Below are 20639 nucleotides of genomic sequence, written 5' to 3' on the forward strand. Positions count from 1 at the left end.
CTGTTCTATTTCATTACTAGTCCGTCCTGGCTTCTATCTCGTCCACACCGCTAATTGCCTTCTCCCACCTCCCACTGTGGACAAGGGAAAGGGAAGCAATTTTATGCAGCACATAGCAATCAATAGCAATTAGGTGCAACCCTGACTCATCCCGTTGAATCTTGGGAGATGGCCAGTAAAAAACGTCCTATACACACACACTCGTACTGTACCAGCAGAGTTCAATTCACACACACACAAACGTGACATAAAAACGCTTTTCTTCTTGCTCACAGCAGGTGTCAGTGATGTGACAGAACAATTAATTGCATTGTTTTTCCAGATCCATATCAAACGCACATTGATTCTTTCAGGGACTCTGGAAACTTTGACTGTGACCATGGCAACCAATGGCTTATCACTTCAATTTTCCAGTCAATCTGGCACTGACTTGGCCGAACATGGTCTCCACACAGTTCTCAGGCTCACTGGTGAGAGACGGAGGAGGAAAATTCTTATCAAAAATTCAAATTTTAAAGCAAGTAAAACCTATTGAAAACGTTTGCTTTTCAATACTGAAAGAAATTACAGTGTTATGTCTCTGGGAAGTAGGAAAGAAAATGATATCAAATTCACAGATGTTTTAATCATCAACACCTGGAACAGTTTCACTGATTCTTAGTCACAAGCACTGGTTCCACGTTGTTTTGTTTTTAGTCTTTCCACTGGTCAGTTTTCATTCTGGAAACTAAGGATGAAAATTCATTCAGTTCAGTGCAGGGTTTTTATTCTCCATTTTTGTAGAAAAGAACACTTGAGCTGAAGCCTGGTAACAGGTTTCTGATTCTTCCTCCAGTTGTGTCATTAATTTCATCAGCGAAGCAGGAGAAGTGAGGGCAGGTGGAGGTTGGAAAAATGGTACATACATTATCTGAGTTTTAAAAAAGAGGATGTGAAATGTTTGCTTTTTAAATAGTTTTTGACAAACCACGTATCGTACAGTGAAGGAAAATGGAATCACTAACTACCAAAAGCCCCTCGCCCCCAAACAAGCCCCATGTCAGAAGAGACCAAAAGCCCCACGGCCCACTTGCCGCCATAAAAACCACCACCCTGACGGATGTCACAGGGTCACATGGGCCAAGCTGCCCTGCCCAGGTTTGGCACCCATTATGCCAAAGTTCAACCTCACCAGGGTGCAGAGGACGTTTACCTGTCCAGAAACCCTACAGGCAGGAGGCGCCCTTCCTCCCCTACAGGTCAACAGCTGCTATGACTTCAAGTAAGTCCAGTGACCTACTTGTACCAGAATGGATACAGCCCAGTGGGGGCTCCATGGAGACCACGCAACAGCCCAGGTACAGCCACAGGCCACCTGTCCAAGCCCAGGGGGCTGGTTTTTATTCATCATTTATGAAAAAGAAAAAAGAAATCCCAAAAACAATGCTCTCGGAATAACAACTGACCAAAGTTGCCCCTTATTTCCAAAGGCTGAACCAAGAGCCCTCCTGATAGGAACAACACTATCTGAGTAAACACAGTTTCGTAAAATAGGGTATACCTGGGTAGTACTTTGTATACTGAGGCCAACCGTCCCGTGTACCAGGTTTTTGGGTCAAACCGAACCAACAGAGACAGACATTTCACACACGCTGAGTTCAACAGACGACAAAAACATGACACAACTGAGACCAAAACACAAAGACATGATTAGTTGTTTTTTTTAATGCTGTTTAACTCAGTATGTGTGGCTCCGGCACAGGGAGGAGCTGGAAGGCAGCGACGCAGTCAATGATCCAGGTGACGGGTGCTGACCAAACCTTGCCTCTTCTGACCAGCGTGGGCTTGTGTGGACCCCGTGGGTCGTAGATGATATACTGGGTACACAGGGCCTGGTCAGTACCCGGCAGGGCGTGGTAGGCGGCAGCACTGAGCGTTTGAGTCACATCGCTATCGGGCTTGGGCTGTCGGGTCAGGATCTGACCTCCTCCTTCTCGCAGAAGCTTGGTGAGGTCGTCTTTGGTCGGTGCCTTGAACGATCCCAGGAGGAAGAAGAAACAGCCGTCGAAAAGTGGCGGGAGCTTAAAGGTTAAAAAAACAACAACTTTTAAATATTAGTAAATAGTGATTTTCTCAACCTTCGGCAAAGGTTCTGTTCCAGCGAAGAAGAAAGAAACCGTCTGTTATCATGCAACATCAAAGGACGCGGACTGTGGCAGCAGAGCGATAAACCTCTGCAGCAGCGGGACGACTTATCTACTCACACTTTTTTATGAAGTTCAATGCTGGATAATTCCACGGACACTAAATCTACGCTCTCCTGTCAAGTTTCTGTGTTAATGACTCGTATTCACGTTCCGCTGAGACAGAGATGTTTTTCTTGAGTTGTTTTAAAGCTGCTAATACAATATTCAAACAACTCCAGCCCTTCTCTGTCGTATGCTGGTTCCATGTGGAGTCATTTTTCTCTGTAAAGAAAGTTCTCTTGCAGATGTCAGCAGGTTCTTCCTTCTGCCTACTGCTCCACTGCCTTAATTTCCAACTCTACCTCACAAAGTTGTTCTTGAAACACCCAGAATTCAAGGTGGAGACGATGGGTTTCTGCTGATGCTTGTGGTTTGGATGCCAGCGCACAAAGCCAAACATTGGAAAGAGCCAAAAAAATAAAACCATCCGGTCCATTCATTTACAGCTACTGTCGTTGTTTCTTTTTCAGCATCAGACGTGGGTTTTTTTTTCCAACACCTGTGAACGGGGATCCTCTCGCTTCTTCCGACACCTGTGAACGGGGATCCTCTCGCTTTTACGGACAGAACTGTCCATGACGGTTTCAAGTGAAAAAGCATGATGGACAAGTGAAGGTCTTCAAATTAAGCTACAAATGTCAAGTAGAGTAGCTGCTCTTTGATTGGCTGCTAACATCATGTGGGACACAGCATTGGCTGGTCGCAGGGAAGAAATGTAAAAAAAGAATAATAATTCTCCAGGATAACTGAACCTTCTCCAGGTCAGTTATTTACATTTTTGTTGTCTCATTTTCATGAGTTCCAAAACTGGACTATTAGTCATTCATTTTCCAGGTTTTCCAGGATGCCTGGGGAACTTTGTAAGGCTTGAAAGTGCAGTACAAAAGGTGATAAAGTTCAAAAAGTCATTAACAGCTGAAGAGCAGAGTATAACATTGCTATATCAGTATTAGTAGTAGTAGTAGTAGTAGTAGTAGTAGTAGTAATATTAGTAGTACTTCTATGTTACACAAACAATTCCTGGTCCATGCATGGACAGAGTCTCCATGAACTCGTTTGTTGATTATTTACCAAGCTGTACTTGTTGATGCGACTGCGCTGGGGGCCTTCTCCTGCTTCATGCTCCGTTTCAGGCGTCCATTTCCCGGCCTGCAGACAAGTCTCCACCCCTGGCATCGAAAAGGAAAAATGAGTTAGAGCTAATTATGTTGATTTGGAAGAGGACGTCTGCAGGAGCCTGTGTCTGTTTTATCAGGATGAGATGGAAGATTTCAAGGACGGGTGAAGCTACAGTGTTTGAAGGAGGGGGAGAAAAAAAAAAAGCCTTAAGCATGATGGAGTTAATGATGCAACCTCCACTGGAGCTCAGGCAGAATTCAAGCATCATCTCTCTCTGCTTCTAGAAGTTATAACTGAGCCAAAGTGCAGCAGTGCAGCAGTCAGCACCACGGCTTTGTCTGAGTCGGAGGAGAATTCTTTGTTCTAAATTCTTAAACCGATCTAAAAAGACAGAAAAGGTTTTTTTCTTTTTTTTTTAACTTCTGGCAGCTGTGGAGGGAGAGACACATTTTAATGACCCTGCTCATGTCACGAAAGTTTAAAAACAAAGGCTTTTGAACACGACGCCGCCGTGTCGTTCAAACTCAAGCACAGATTTAAAACTGCTGCAAATCTGAACACATTTTGACAAGTTTTGATTTGGTGGAGGAAAAAAAAAAAAGATAAATGCCAACGACGTCAGCGAAATCTGGGCGTAAAGAACAAGTTTGGGTTTTTTTGCTGCTTTTCACCATGACAAGTAAAAAAAAAACCATCAAGTGTTTTTATACTTATCTTACAGCGTTCTATCTTCACATCGACATTTCTCCACATTCTCACAACCTTGTACTTCATTAAGTCCTCAGTTGTGTTCAACACTGTGGCTTCCAATTTCAAGATAAGGTGACGTGAACAGATTAGGCTGTGTTGTGGACGCCGGCGTGCGTGTGTGCGTGTGTGTGTGCACGAAATTCAAGAAGGCCATTGTGAAAAAGCAAATTACACACATAAACTCAGAGTCTCCAGAGGTTTGGTAGGAGTGAAATTACATTTCTTCATACCTTTAATTAAAGCATTCATTTACTGGGTCTCTGCACGAGACTTGGGCTGAAGGGGGGGTATGTTTGAAGGGGGGGGGGGCACATTCGGGTTAATCACTCCGGACGATGGTGCTTAGTGCTGAGAAGTCATTGGCATGTTTGCTAATTACCTTCATCTGGGCTCAGAGGGAAACCCATCTCAGCCCCTCCCCCCATCAGTGGATGAACTCGTCTCCTCAATTAAACAGAAGACTAACTGGAACTATTGTGTCATCACGGGATCGACCATGAGAGAAGAGTTTGATAGGAGCAGGACTCAAAGGCAAAAATAAAAAAATAAATATGTTTTTAATCACAGCCTTGTGAGAGAGTGGGACACAAAGGCAAAAAAAAAAGAAAATATGTTTTTAATCACAGCCTTGTGAATGTGAATCTGTTCTGGTTTCATCGTTCCTCCAGGAACTGAACTCCGAGAACTCGGAGCTCGGAGGCAGAACATTTGAGGACACACGCTGACCAACATTTTCTAATATTTTGTTGCCATTTTTGGACCCATGACTGGTTGACATCCGACCCTGAATCCATTTTTTACTGTTTTTTTTTTTCAGCGTCACACAGGAGCTGGAGCCAATCCCAGCAGTCACTGGGTGAGAGCAGCGTCCACCCTGGAAAGGTCACTAGTCCTTCACAGACACAAATATGGAAACAGACAAACATTCACACACAGTGAATCTGAAGGTTTGGCAGCGAAGGAGGAAACAGACGTTCAAACTGGGACAACACACAAAATATAATACTGCATATCCTCCACTACTCGTCGCAAGTATAAAGACTGGGGATTTGAACCAGCAACCAACTGATCTTGCTTTAAGGCAAGAGTGTTAACTACACTTTCACGTAAAAGCTTTTTTAATGGAGTTTATCTACATTTTTATCTCTGTTTTCTTTCTTGTTTTTGGTGCGAGACAATTCTTTGATGTGATCTGGGTCGAGGTTTCACACTGTGATTTTCATGAGGATTTGACACGTGTGAGCCACAGGCAGGTGAACAGGGCTGGCAGAGGGTGACAGTGACGGGGTACAAAGACAGGTGACAGTCACAGCTCAGCGTCCTGTGTGAGCTCCTCCTCAAACACCAGGACAGAAACAGGAAGTTAAAAACCGTGATTGTCATGCAGGAGACGAGCTGAGCTCAAACATCCAGCCTGTGGGACAGAGTATGTCCAAACCAACAAAGACATGACATCAAGTACTTCTAGTTAGGAGTACTTCACAGGAAATATTGATTTTGAGTAAATATTGACACAAATTTGCCTGTGAACGAAGCTCCGTTGATGAAAGAGATCATCAAAGCATTAATGACTGTCCTTCTAGGACCGTTTGTGAATTATCGTCATGGCTGTTACCGTCGTCTGGACTCTGATCTCTTCTCAAATCTAGGACATAACGTGCCGTTTGTGAATTATCGTCATGGCTGTTTCACAAAGTTGCTGCGGAGATTCTGATCAGATATCATTAGAGCCAATGGCTCGTTAAAATACTCACAGCTGAATCTGACAATCCAGCATCCAGACAGGAGACCCAGGAGGGCAGACAAGGTGGTGGGCATGTGTCCTGGCACCACCACATGGCTCACTGGAGGACGGAAGACACAAAGGCAAATTGAGAAACAATTCGATTATTCTTGTGCCTGCAATGTTGAATTCAAGGGCGGTGTTTCTCAACCTTGGGGTCACGGTACCAATTAGGGGTCACGTGGAATTCAAATGGGGTCAATCAAGTGTTTCTCAACCTTGGGTTCACAGTCCCAATTTGGGGTCACGTGGAATTCAAATGGGGTCACCTGAAATTTTTAGTATTGATTTTTTTATAAATCAAGTTCAAATAAAATGCTGCATATTTTCACTCTTCTCTTAAAATCCAATGAAGCTAAACCAACATTCTCACTTTTATTACTATTAGTTAAAAACTCACTCACTAATTGTGTGTAAAGTGTGTAAATAATGTAAATAAATGTTCACATGTCCCAAACAGCCCATGAAAACACAGAAAAAAGACCACAAATCAGCAGGTTTTAATAAAACCCCTCAGAGCAGGAAATATAATTATAATTTGATTAAAATTTAAACACAGCCTTAGCGGCTAATCATTCAACAAGTGAACGCAGTTGACAACGGCTAAATGAACATAATTATATCCCCGGGGCAAAGTCTTCTTATATTGTGCGCAAATGGTGGATTTGTGTGGATTAGTCACTTAAATCCATCACGTAAAAAAATGTCTTAACGTTCACGTCTCAGAAGAGAAAGTTGAGAGGAACGCGTGGAAAAACACCAGCCTTGATCACATGACACTCTTCTCTCTAAGCCATCCTGAGATTCAAGCAAAGGTTAGTCGATCGGAGCACATGTATAATATATACGAGTTAACCTTGCATAGCTATGAAGTTAAATTTGTTGCAGCACAATCAGTCAACAATTTATTATTATGACATAAATGAATCCTAAAACAGTGGATAATTGTTTTGAACGTTATGTGTTCAATTAAATAATGTACTATTTTTATATGTACTTTTTTATAAACCGTTTAGTACATTTTATAAACATGAACATACAGTATTAAACAATGATTTTTTTCTTGACTAAATTTAATTTTTTTTATATATACTTTTTAAAAAAAAATAAAACTATACTTAAAAGTATAAATTAATCCTACTTATTTAATTGGGACAAAGTTACATTTCAGTTGAAGTAAAGGACTAAAATAACAACCCTGGTGTTTTCTCATCACCGTGACATTAAGCCCCCTAATTCAAAAGGAATGATGCTAATTATTTCAGCTCTGACATTTACCCGGGCATTAAAATGCACAGGTTCTGTATCATTATGTGGTAATGGACCTCCAGACACTTGTTACCTGCCCGAGTGCCTGCTGTGGGCTTTTACAACACACAGAAGTCTGGCTGAGAAAGTAAAGCTTTTAACGTCTGGCCGTAAAAAAAAAAGACTCGTCTCAGACACGAGTCCTGAATTTGAAAGTAGAGCAAAAAATGTCAGGAAATAACATCTTACATATACTCATCAGTGGAGTCAGACTTTCAGCAGATGTTTGACCACCTAAGTCAGCTAACCAGCCCGACACACAATATAACCAGTAATTGTGCTGCTAGCCACAGTTCATTTGCAGTGTTGCTGTGAGACTGAGTCAAAAACAAGAACTCTCGCAGCCACAAACAAAGGAGTTTTTCATAGAGCTTAGAGACATTTGTGGAAGTTAGGATTTAAAAACAAAAACACCACCTGCAGCAGAAAAGGTGTCCACCCTCCTGGCTCCCAACAGCTGCCCCAGTTCATCCAGCTGAGCCTGGGCTCGCTGAGACAACGTGCTGGCCAGAAACACCAGCTCTTCATCTCTTCTCACACAGTCGCTCGTCTAAAAAAAGGACAGGAGAAAACATTTTAGAATTCTCTTCATCTATAATGCAGGAGCAGCAGCAGCATTCAGGCCTTAACACTTTGAACAAAAATAAAGACCCACCACTGAGAGGCTGGCTGAGGGGCTAAAAGATGCATTTGCAGGTTGTTTTCCTTCTGCTGCAGCTTCCTGGAAAATCTCCAGCATCTCCGGGCCGTAAGCATAATCTGCAGGATGTTTCCCGTGCAGATTACTGTGGAGAACATTTAATAGACAAAGTGTGTCAGACACACAAACACACATACACGCGCGCGTGCGCGTGCGCTGCAGACAAGGCAGTGACCAAGAGTCAGGGATGTCAATCCTGTTAAAACAAATGAACAACACCTTCTTTTTTTTTGTTGTTGTTTTTTACTTGTTATAGTGTTTTCAGGGATGTTCGATGTTACCTTTTTATCTAAATCCGATATGGCGATATTGTCAAAACAATTCATTCCCGATTCCGATATCAACCAATACCGAAGGCCTGGTAATATTGACTTATTTATCTGTACAAACCATTGTATGAGTTCTTGACACCAACACTCTGTATACAATCCCCTGATTATTAAATTAAATCAATTAAATGAGCTGCAATGCTGCCATCTAGTGACTTTCACTTTAACATACAGCCGTTTTTCCCCAAAACTATTTTTAGGGCACGTGTCACCCAGGCATTCCATTCTCAGATTTCCATTATCGGAGGAAAAACATCCCTAGTTTTTAGTTATCGATACTGTAAATAAATAATTCACTGCAAGAGGGCAAATAAAATATTGTTGTTCATACGATTTGTCCCATTATTCCACATTTTAATCCCAAATCATTTCACTCTGACTTATCATGAAAATATAAAAATGAGAAACACAACTAATTCAAAATCTGCATAGAAATTAAATGAGTCAAAGCAACGGGAGAGTCTCCCTGTCCGTCATTTCATCAGACTCAGTAAACATGGGATGTTTTTTATGACTGACCAAGCAGGACATTAAAAATCAATATTTGCCAGTCCAGAGCGCGGAGAGAAAACAATTTGACGACGTCACACCTGAGCTGCTCTGTGAAACCGTGCACCCATCTGTGTCATTGTTTGATACGAGCTCAAGCTTAACTTTCTGCTTCGATTCATTTATACTGATGGTCATTATGTCCAGAGCCACTAGGACAGAAAGACATTAGGTAAAATTAAAAAAAAACATAGTAGGGCGACCAAATGTTGGAACACATGTGGTGTGACGCTGTAACTGCGATGAACCTCTAAAAAAAGTTAAGGAGTCTTGATACAACAGAACAGCCTCATTAAACAAAGCCATGATTATAAAAAAAAAGACATTTTCTGAGTGCAGGTGGTAACGCCTCATCTGTCCACCGGGCTGTTAAACAAAGAAGAGAGTTTTTTTATTACATTTCTTGTATTTATCGGGGGGAAAAATCTTGCGAGAAAAAAAATCTTGTAAAATACCTACTAACTGCTGACACTGTTGATCTGCTGGACTAAACTACCCATGAGGCCATGGGGTCACTGAACTGCATTGGAAAAACACTAGCTGTTGAGTGCGTTACTTACAGTACGTTAAATATTGGATCAGTGCAGTTTTAGTATTTGAATGATGTACTGGTTCTGAGTACTCTACTGCACACGTGTCAAACTCAGGCCCAGGGGCCAAATCTGGCCCCCATTGTGATATATATCCCCTACAGAGATACTGTCGTAATGTGTACTAGAGTTGACCCACCAGTATATATCCCCTACATACTGGCAGGATTTGTAGTATTTGCGATGTATGCGCTGTATGTTATAGCATACAAGAAAAAAAAAAGAAGAAAAGTTTAAACGCAGGAGTAGATGAAGAGCAGAACCAAGCCCAGCGGGTCGTCTCGAAAATATTAGGCGTCAGCGGAGATAACACCTGGGGGACAATTAAAAGGTCCACTGGTCCATAAAATAATTCATTTGGATTCATACCGGCAGCAACAAACACCCACAGATATACAAACAATAACATCCCTGACACTTTCCATCATCACACACACACATACACACACACACCAAATATGGTTTATTCAGCTGCACGTGAGAAGAATGTCTGCGCAAAAGTAATAAAGCGTGGAAAATGTGCAGTTGTTAAAGTCACAAACACTCTCCCCCAGGCCAGCCTGAGCACGAGAGTGGGAGGAACGGCAGCGGCGCTCCGAGTGGATACCCACTGCAGCCGTGACTCTTATTCAACCCAGAGGAGATTTAAATGTGGATTTCAAGCCGCACAAAAACTAAAGTGTTACGTACCATTACTGGCTCACACACCATTGAAATATTTAGATTTTTTTTTTTATAACCCAGAGAAATACATTTCATGTACCATAAGAGTACAACAACCAAAGTGACTTCCTTGTGAGTTGTTGAATAAAGTAATTACCCAGAATTTTGTCATAAACCTGAAACAACACTCAACACTTCATGACCAAAAAACAGCAACAAAATAATTGAAAAAGTATAACAAAATATATAATATATTTTAGAATAGTGGGATGCAATCAAAAAATTACATTACCGCCACCTACAGGGCTGGACTGTGCGGCTGTAACAAACATGTGACCAAAGTATAATCATTACCTAAACAGGACAACAGTAGAACACAACTCCAGACCAGTGATTTATTAAGGCCGTGTTCAGTTTTGCATTTTAAAAACACACATTTCCAGAAAAGTCCATACAGTATTTAACAAAATCTGTCGTTTTTCGCAAGCAGCCAAAATGGGTTCACCTCAGAGATCGGCCTTCAGCCTCAGGGAGAAGCTCAGAGTCGATTCTTTGCTTCTCCACATTGAGACAGAGGAGGTGGTCAGGGCATATAATTAAGACCCCCTAGTGGTCTCTTTCAGAAGTTGTCTAAGGGGTGTCCATCTGAAGCCCCTGAGGCAGACCCAGGACACAACGGGGTGATTTTATTTCCCCGCTGGCCTGGGATCGCTTGGGGGTCTCCCTGGAAGAGTTGGTGAGGAACAGAGTGCAGTGGTTTGTCTGCTTAGAACGCTGTCCACGCCACTCAGGAGACGTGGACGCCTCTGAGACCAGAAATTGCAACAGACTCCTGAAAGTTTTACTCTGTATCTAATCACTTATTTGTCCAGTAGGAACTGTTACTCTCTTGGAGTTCATGTACACTGACTACTGGGCACCTCTGAAGTTGGACATGACATCTCTGTTTATTGAAGACCCAAGCGCCATCATGTGGATTGAGACACTTCTGTACACTTGTATTTGGGTCACTGTACCACCGTCTTTCCAGGGGGCACTCCTGATTCCTCCTACACTCCCTACTCAGTCAATCGTTCACTCCATATAAACCGTCAGTGTGACTTCTTCTGAGTTATTAAGTTGTCATTAATTGCAGCCTGGCAGTGGACTAGTGAACTGTTGGGGGGGGGGGGTATCCCGCCTTCTTTAACGCAGACTTAGAAGATGAAATATTGGGAGAATGTCCACCCACGAAGAGAAAAGTCGTCCCCTGAAACTAGCCTGAGAGAAATTCCGACCTAGAATCCTAAAACTTTTAGGAATAAAGAATTCAGCAGTGATTTGCACCGACACATTGATGGTCCCACCGCCCCAGCTCTTGTCCACATATATTTAGACCCCTGCAGTAGGGACCTACACACACACACACACACACACACTGGAGGAAGTTAATTCAAAGTTTGAACCAGGCGGTAAATCGCTGAACATCTGACACAGGTTTGAACTGCATCAGCACAGCAGTGAGTCTTTGGACAGAGCTCCAAGACTAATGATGGGAAAATGTGGCAGAGAAACTGATGAGGCGGAGGGCGAGGCCTGAACTCATTTCTAATCACTGAGCTCGTTTATACCTCTTTCATCCTAAAACATCCATTCTCAATGTATCCTAACGGTTAAATAAGCCGTGCGGAAGTCATTTTGTGTCAAAGCTGCGGTCCGTCGCTCAACCGTGGTCCCTTTTATACCGTATGAAGGCAGTTTCACCGTATCATATACTGTGAAAATCATAGAACAGAAAGTCTTCAAAGCCACGCAGCGTTTTGAGAGCGAGGCAGGAAGAGAAGGTTTAAACAGTAACGTATGAAATGAAGAAAACATTACGTTCACTCGCTGCACCGAAAACAACAGTAGCGTTAAATGCACATTATCTCCCAGATGCCCCGTGGAGTTGTTTTGGTTTAAACAGACAAAAGTCAGCGTTTCTCTTTGAACCACACGACTGTAGACACATTCTGGGTTTTTTTCCGTTTTGTTCTCCTTCTCTTTGAACCACACGACTGTAGATTCTGGGTTTTTTTCCGTTTTGTTCTCGTGTTTCATCATCCACACAGATCTAATTATCTACTGCATGAGTCAAATTAAATAAAACGACAACTGCTTTTAGAAACTTGGCAGAAACTTTGGTACTTTACTTACTTTATTTACTTTGTTTTTTTAAAAGAAGACTTACAACAGTGGTCTCTAACATTGCTGGTCGTCTGGGACCGACCCATACTGTGGTTCCACACTGATCTATAATTATTGAAAATCAGATCAGTAAAAAAAAAAAATTGCTCTCATTGAACTGGGAGTTTTCACTAATATATGATTAAAAATATTTTAAAAATACACAGATAAACATAAATTAATTTATTTTTTCTTCTTTTGTTCAGTTCATGTTTACATCTATTCATTCAGCTGTCAGCCAGGGTCAAACACTGAGTGATTAATTAATTACGAAGCCTCTAATTAATGAAGATTCATCACTTGGATCTCTCTCTACGATATATCAAATGTTCAAAAATCAAAAGATTTTATTGTATTTCCAGGTCGAGTCCCAAGTCTGGTCTGAAATTGTGTTTTGAAATACTGGTTACAGCCCGTGTTGGACGGCACAGAGTTCCATCAACGGAATCAAGGAAAGGGTCGTCTTTTCAACTGGAAGTCGACACAAACAAAATCATCTGCAAAAGCTGCATTTCAATTCCCCCGGACCACGTGCCAATCATTCCATTAGGGATTGTGCCGCCTCTTCTGCTGTGTTTGTGTGGGTGGAGGTTTGAAAAGAGGGAGCCTGAGGCAAGGATTGCATTTATCTTACAGGGGTCTGTCAAACCGACCCAATCACTGCCAACTTTTTCTGCCCTTTGGACAAGTAATAAAGATTTTAAAAAAACAAGAAAAAAGAAGAAGAGATATTCCACAACCAGAGCCAAAGCAAAGAAGGGGAAAAACAGTGACAGTAATGAACATTTGCCACTCTAACAATCATTTATCCTTCAGCTGACGAAGGATAAATGCCAACAGACACAGCACTGACCGACCGAGACACTGACCCTGATCAACTCTCCTATTGATCCCACTGATAAACCAGCATTTTCTCTCTCATTACAGACATTGTGCTTCACATCTTCTCTGCCTCGGCCGCACAGAAACGCTGACCCAGCAGCGACTGTTCTCCCAGCAAATAATCAGCATCAATCGACTTTGTGAAATCCATGCACCGATGTACTGCACTAACACACGCCCTGCTCCTAATTATAAAGGACCCGACGTCTGGTACAATGAGACGCAAACAGGAATGCAATGATTTATTGACTAGGTGAAAAGGCACAGACCAGAAGCCTCTGTGTAACACTGTGGATTAATAACAACCCTGCAATATATACAGTAAATATAAACAAAACCACAGCTACAGCCTTCGTGAGCCCACGGATTCAAGATTGTGGACAATTAGAACATGGCTGAAAAACACAAATCAAATCCAGGCAAATTTAGAACAAATCCAAAGTAAATCCAACCTTGACTTCTTCAGATACATGTTAGACGTCCTGGGACGCATCAAGATGTAGTAGGATGTGATGGAGATGTGGGTTATTGAAAAAACACACTGATCGTTTTTTTTTTGCCCAATATGAAACGACCCACGGCCCAAGTCTGATCCAGGAGCCAGCAGTTTGGAACCTCTGACATTTATACAGCCATTTTAATACCAGAGATTGTTCATATTTTTAAAATGGGGAGAAACTCAAAGTGGTCTGAGGTCCATTCAAATATAAACACTGTCTGGATGTCAGTCATGACTGATGAGATTTGTTTTCAGTAATTAAAAAAAAAACAAAAAAAAAACCTTGATGTCAATGACAGGCAGACAGACATTTATTATGTGTATAAAAAAATTCCAGCTTTCCTGGGAGAGAAGATGTTTTATATTGGAGATGACACTTTTGGCTCCTGGTTCTGGCTCGGCCCTAATTCACAAAGTCATACTTTATGAAGTCAGGATTCAACTTTGTCTTCTTTTATTTTTAAATATTTCTCCATAACTTTTTATACAGGCTACTGGCCAATTAAGTGTCTTCTTCTTCTGTTTATTGGAGCTAGTTATATAGCTGACTCCTGCCACTAGGTGGTGGCTGTGTGGCAACCAAGCGTCTTAAATTAATTACACGTGCGGTCAGTCAGACATCAAGGCCCACATGTTCATCATGTTCATCATCTTGGTGGCGCTGGTGGCCAAATGGTGGACCACAACCCCATGGTTAAGAATCACTGTTTTAGACATACTGTGTGACTTCAATGAGAGGAGGCTTTGAAGCATTAAGAAAATTCAATTTTTGGCTTCAAGTTTAAAGATTAAAAGCACATTTCTTTAACAAAATACATAATTTAGAGAATCAAAATGTAGGACTAGCTTTTTTTTTTTACTAAGTGTTAAATAAACATGAAGCAGCTTCTGGCTATACCTGCTGTAGTTATTACTTAAAAAAAAGTTTCAGTGGTGCCATTCAGTTTTATTAAGTCCGTCTTATCTTCAGTTCAAGTTACGACCAGCCTGACCTTTCAGAGGACAAATGAAAATCTGTCTGAATGAAAAGATCAAATCAAACTGCAGGAGCCCAGAGGGATTCATCGGGTTTTTAACACCCGCTCCAAACTGCAGCATATTGAGTTCTGCAGCTTTTTAATGATTAAAATTCTATATAAAACAGGGATTAGGGATTTTTTTTCCCCCATGCGTCTGAGTTTCTGCCTTTCCCCAAATTGTTAATTTTTTTCCCCCATCAGGTCATTACTTAAAGATTTCTAAGCCATTAATCACACGCTTGGCACAAAAGCCTTTTTCCCAGAATGCCTCAGATGTCATGTACAGGTCTGACCTTGAGGGTGCGATTTTCACTTTGTACATTTCCCCGAGCAAAACAATTAAATGTTGGCTATAATAGAGAAATGCTCAGAGGGGGGGGACTTACAGGACGCTCTGGGACGCTCCGAGTCGCAGCAGCAGTTTGACGACAGCAGAATGACCGTTCATCACCGCGTCGTGCAGCGGAGAGTCGTTCTTATAGCCAGGGGTGTTGAGCAGCGCTCCCTTTGACGCCAGAGCCTCCACTACAGCCAGGTGACCCAGGTTACAGGCTTCATGCTACAAGAACAAAACTGAGTTCAGGTCCAGGAACACCTTAATGATCCCCAGAGGAAGGTTTCTTGTTACTGTTTTTTTTTTTTTAATGTTTCTTAAGTTTAATTCTTGTTAAACTGCATTTTAAAATAAATCTGAAAAGGTGTTTACACATTTAAAAAACACTGAAATTAAAATTCCTGACAGCACAGTCACAACTTACTCTAACTGTTCAAATGGACGCTGTCTAAATGTTATCCACTTTAATCTATTGAAAGTTTTTAAATTGATCGTACCAGAGGAGTCCAGCCGGCGTTGTCCTTCAGGTTGGGGTCAGCGCCCTGGTCCAGCAGCTCTTTGACGGCGTTTACATCTCCCTGAAGCGCACGAGGACAACAACAGATCTCAGGTCAGTGTTGCAGACTTGTAAACACAACCCTACAAATGCAGCAGCTGATCCCAGAGCACAGCAGCAGAGTCGCCGTGTTTATCAATCACACGTCGCAGTGGCCGATTGATTAACTTTGTGAGGAATCTGGGAGGGGATTAGGGCGATGTTTACGAGGGATTACGGTAAAGCGGTTTATTCTCTACACGGCAGAACGTGACCTTCATCTATATATATATATATTTAAATATATAAATATAAATATAAATATATATATATCTTGGACACAAAATAATACAATTATTCATGAACGGGAAAACTAATACAACAGATAAAAGTTTGTAAAACTGAAAAGATGTTTGAAGACCCCCTCTCTCTCCTCCCCCTACACACAGTACCTTAATAGCAGCTAGATGCAGCGGGGTCTCTCCCTTGTGGTTCCTCTTCATAACCGCGGGGCTGCCTGTGCTTGGTCGTCCATGTGGTGAGAGGAGGGTTCTGTCGACTGAGGGGCTCTGTCCAGGCTCCTCTCTGACCGTTGCATCACTCCTCCCAAAGTTCCCGGGGCTGGCCAGAACTCGGGGTGATATCTGATGTAATGATTTTCTGCTCCGGCCTGATGAGACCTTGGGTCGTTTTGGTGTGGTCTCCAGGTTTCCAGAACGATCCACTGGCGAGCTCATCTCAGATGAACTCTTTGAAGGAGACGCACCGCGTTGTTTATCTGGCCCAGTGTTTGGCTGCAGGTCGTCCACAGAGTGTGTGTTTTGCTGGAGGACGCTGGCCAACATGGCTGGTGGTTGGTAATTTGGTTCTCCATCTCCTGAGGGGCTCTCCATCGTGGTGCTCCTGCCAGGGCTGAGGTCATTAGCGCTCTCCTGTGGCACTTCAGACTGAAGCTCGTCAGCGGTAACAGCAGGGCTCAGGAATGAAACCCTTTTACTCTTTCTCTTTGCCCTTTCAGCACAGCTCTGCTCCGGTCCCTTCAAGGCTTCCACCTCTTTGGAGAGCCCCCATTGCTTATTTATGGCCTCCAGCCTCTGCTTCTTTATCCTTTGCTTGGTCTGTCTCCATGCGGCCCCAGTTGTTCGCTGCACCATTGACTTCCTGCTGGCTGCAGTTTTCTTAGTTGACCTCTTTTTCCCTGTTCTGTTGCCACCGTTGCATCCTTGAGAAGAAGAACCTGAGTCTTGTGAGGACGAGGTGAAATTGAAAATTGACAGGTCCTGTTGCTGAGCTGTAATGGTTTCTGACTGAGCTGCCAGAGACGTGTCGACCGGCAAGGTGACCTCCGATAGCTTCTCCACTGCACAGCGTACTTTGTGGCTGCGAGGACTGAACCAGATTTTAAAGTTCTTCTTGTTTAAGACGTGGTTTTCAGGTTCAGAAGGGGCTTCGGCCGCAGAGGAGTCTGAAATTATTTTTTTAAAGAAATTATATTTAATTTTTCACAAAATATCTAGAATAAATAAACATCCCGTTATTTATGTAAATACTTCTCACCCATGGGTCAACATAATGGTCTTACAAAGATCATCATTTTTTAATAAAAAAAAATATTAACAGTTAGCTTATCGGTATCATCCATTAGGGGGCAGAGAAAATCATATCATAAATACAAAGTTGATCAACTTAATCACAGTTTTGGTTCAGAGATGAGATCATGGAAACTAAACTACGACCCTGGTTGAATGCACTGCAATTACTGTCATTACCAAGATAATAAATAGGCTAAAAAAAAAAAAATCACAGGAACAAACCCACTAAAACTGACATCCAGACATTAGACTGTAGGAAACTGATAGGAGGAGGGGTGAGCAGAGGACCATCGGGGGCAGATAATGAATAAGACGTGTGGATTTGTGGAGATTAATCTTAATTACGCTTCCAAGCTGCTGTATAACAGCCACTATCTACCTGGCTGCTCGGTGGGATTGAGCAGGGACTCCAAGCCACAGAAGAGCTGTATAATGCTGCTCAGCTGTCTGTTGATTTGGATGTCCTTCACCCACGCAGGGCTACGACACACCACGCAGCCATCACCAGCCCGGGGACCGGCGCAGGACCTGAGCAATTAACATTATTTGGATTAGTCATTCACTTCACAGCTCAGGTGAGAAAAAACATGTGCCTCTTGATTAACTTTGTGAGCTCGTTCAGTCATAAAGAGAGGGCATGAATGAAACGTCCTCATTCAGACCTCATCATGTATGGACTGCAAGGACAACATGCAGGTGAAACATGTGGAAATGTGTGAACGTCTATGAACTTTAATATCAAAATGTTGTTCAAATGGATTGTTTTAAAATTAAAATTCATATCATTATTATTATCAATACTATGTATATTTTTAATAATAGTGTTCAAGTGCGGTCACATTACCTGCACAGCACATGTTCACACAAACCTAGACACACTGGATCCTGCATGACATTTGAGCTGAGGAAAGAAACAAATGGACAACACACTCAAAACGTGCAAAAATCCAACAATACTCCAACACAATACTTCCACCTTAGGAGTGTGTACTTCAAAAGAAATAACAGGTATTTGTAACGACACAAGAATCGATTGGCATTTGGCATCTGGACTAATGAGTTAACAACTAAACAAACCAGATAGTCCTGTATGCTGTATGCTATACTTATGAAGGTTTGTCATGCAGTAGGTGTGTTAGACCCAGAGATCATAATAAAACCCGCCTGATTAAATGACAGGTTTAATGCAAAACACACATTACTGCAAATACATTTCATCAAAATCAATAATGAAGAAGGAATCCTGTGAGATATTACAGTCACTGCAGAGACAGAGGGAGAGAGAGGGAGCAAAGAAGTCAACCACACTGGCTGTGTGAATCCCAAGCTGCTGCATTACAGACCCATTTGGCAAATGCATTAGATACTAAAAAACGAGGGGATCGATCAGAAGGCCAGACACTGTAGAGGTACATTTGACTTAACTTTCCCTCTAAATCAACTAAAATGTGAAAGAGAACATCGGATTGTTCACAGTTCGTAACATTGGAATTTTTTTTCAATTATTAGAGTTTTAAATAAAGTGCATTTGTCCCCGGTTTATCGAGTTATTTTGTCTAACGCATGAGACTAATCGACACAGAAAAATAAGCCACAGCATGTTTTAATGATCAACTAACAGTTTGTGTAACGATGTCTATGACGTCAAAAAAAACAGCCTGCTAAAATCAATAAACATATACAGACAACATACCATTTTGAGCAAAGTAGTAATTGACGGAACTTTTCTGCAGCTTCTCTCGTGTTTTTCCAGTCGTTCGTCTGTGCGGTTTCGTCGTCGTTATTATTATTATCATCTGCGGCTGACATTGTTTCTCTTATTTGTTTTCTTCTTGTTTTGCCTTCAACCGTACATGGCACACGAATCACTTCCTTGTTACTTGCAACTCCCGCCAAACACAAGGAAGTCGTAGGTCATAGTGGTGGCGTCATATCCGCCAAGTTTGTCGACGCAACGTGAACCTCACGTAGAAATGCTTTGATATTTTTATATACAGGGTGTTATGTTATATTATATTATAAATTATTTAACTGCTGTATGTCATTTCTGTTGTTATGAATTAGTTTTTCATGGATTTTTTTTTTTTTACTTGGAATCAGGCCTTTTGGGTCACTGTGTTTGGGGCCAAATCATAGAGTTTAGATTGACTGAGGGCTGCCATATGTTGTGTTTTAAAACTGTGTAAAATTGAGCAAAAAAAAAATTTTAATAAAAAATGGGGGAAAGATAGACTTTAAATCTAGCCAAATTTAGTGTATGCTTATAATTTATAATTCGTGATATTACTAATATTTTGATCACATCACAAAAAAAATACACACAGAAAGGAGAAACTGCATTTAAAAGTAACTTTATTGGAATTATAAAAAAACAGGTATCACCTAGGCCACAGGCCCACAAGCAGGTATTCAGAGTTAACTCTAAAAGTCAGATTATAAGTGTATATGTGTGGAAGAAGAAAAATCAAAATAAAAGGACGGCATGAGAGGAGTTCATCACGAAGGCAAAATCATTTGCTGCTCAGAATCATAACAAAATAAGTGCATGATTGCATTAAGTGGATACAAAATAATCAAAACATCTTTGAATCACAATTAGTTAACTGCATGGTATTGTTTTTGATTTTGCTCTTGTGTAATATATAATATACAGTGTGAAAATACCAGATATGTGCTTTTCAATTCTGTGAAACAATTGCACTACAATTAGAACTTAGAAGGGAGGAGATATATTTTTCCCATTAGTTCATTTCTAAATTAGTTCAGGTGTTGGGGAGAAAAAACAATCTATTGGTAAAATGGTTAAAAGACTAATTTCTCATGAGCAGTCAATGTGTTTTTATTATCAATTAATTGTTCTAGTGAACCAAATATTTTAACTTCATAACAACTTACATGACCTGTGCTGGGAGCTGAGGCCTTATTCTTTAGGTTTGACAAGATCTTTTTGGTGATAAAAGTGCTGTTCATAAATAGAATTTTATAAAAAAATAGGGTAAACAAATTAGGTGTCTGACCTTCAAGATTCAGGTTGTTTTTTTTTTTTCATTTTGTTCTTTTTTTTGTTCTTATCTGTGCAAATATAGAGGTTATGCTGCGTCTCGTGACGAGTCTAATTTGATATGGTTTCCTAAAATGAAAATATCAGTTTCTCTTCCATAGTCGATGGAAAAGTGAGTCACAGGATGTCAGTCATCTTTAAGTGTCTGATGAATGAATGGAGTCAAAGTCAACCAGCTCGTCCTCAATAGGTATGCTGTCCATACCAACCTTCCCCATGGCAAAGTTGATAAAGACCTGCGAAGAAACAGGAACATTGTTACGGCGCCATTTTTGGTTTTTCTTCCACAATGACATACATGTTTTTGTAGCTGTTCTTTTTTTGCACTCCAAAACCCTTCTCTCTGTCCTATCTCTGCTGCTTCCCACTCCCTCAGCCCCTTCCCCCCCAAAAGGCAGAGCGTTTGAAGAACACCAGCACTGGCTGCATATAAAGCTCATGTATTCTCTGCCAAATTCTAATATTCCATTTATTTCCCCTCAGGCAAACCCCCTGA

General features: G+C 41.4%; 2 protein-coding genes across 3 annotated transcripts in view; both read right to left on the reverse strand.

Annotated features, from left to right (window-relative positions):
- Positions 1–1684: 1684 nt before the first annotated feature.
- On the reverse strand, positions 1685–19018 carry bard1 (BRCA1 associated RING domain 1). The gene is made up of 11 exons (XM_008328807.3): positions 18776–19018; positions 17927–17983; positions 17462–17610; positions 15943–16955; positions 15453–15533; positions 15008–15180; positions 7841–7970; positions 7603–7735; positions 5849–5938; positions 3297–3394; positions 1685–2060 (listed from the first exon to the last, which is right to left on the reverse strand). Exons 1-11 carry the CDS (start codon positions 18889–18891, stop codon positions 1713–1715), a joined length of 2388 nt encoding a protein of 795 aa, XP_008327029.1. The 5' UTR covers positions 18892–19018; the 3' UTR covers positions 1685–1712.
- Positions 19019–19417: 399 nt separating this feature from the next.
- The window catches only part of abca12 (ATP-binding cassette, sub-family A (ABC1), member 12), a 60047-nt gene continuing 58825 nt past the window's right edge, over positions 19418–20639 (reverse strand). For both annotated transcript variants that reach the window (XM_017039964.2, XM_025063658.1), the window contains one exon: positions 19418–20379. In XM_017039964.2, the coding sequence (XP_016895453.1) occupies positions 20281–20379 (99 nt within the window). In that variant the 3' untranslated portion in view covers positions 19418–20280. The remainder of the gene's footprint in view (positions 20380–20639) is intronic.

This window comes from Cynoglossus semilaevis, chromosome 16 (genome assembly GCF_000523025.1).
Source record: "Cynoglossus semilaevis isolate Cse_v1.0 chromosome 16, Cse_v1.0, whole genome shotgun sequence".
NCBI classification, from domain to species: domain Eukaryota; kingdom Metazoa; phylum Chordata; class Actinopteri; order Pleuronectiformes; family Cynoglossidae; genus Cynoglossus; species Cynoglossus semilaevis.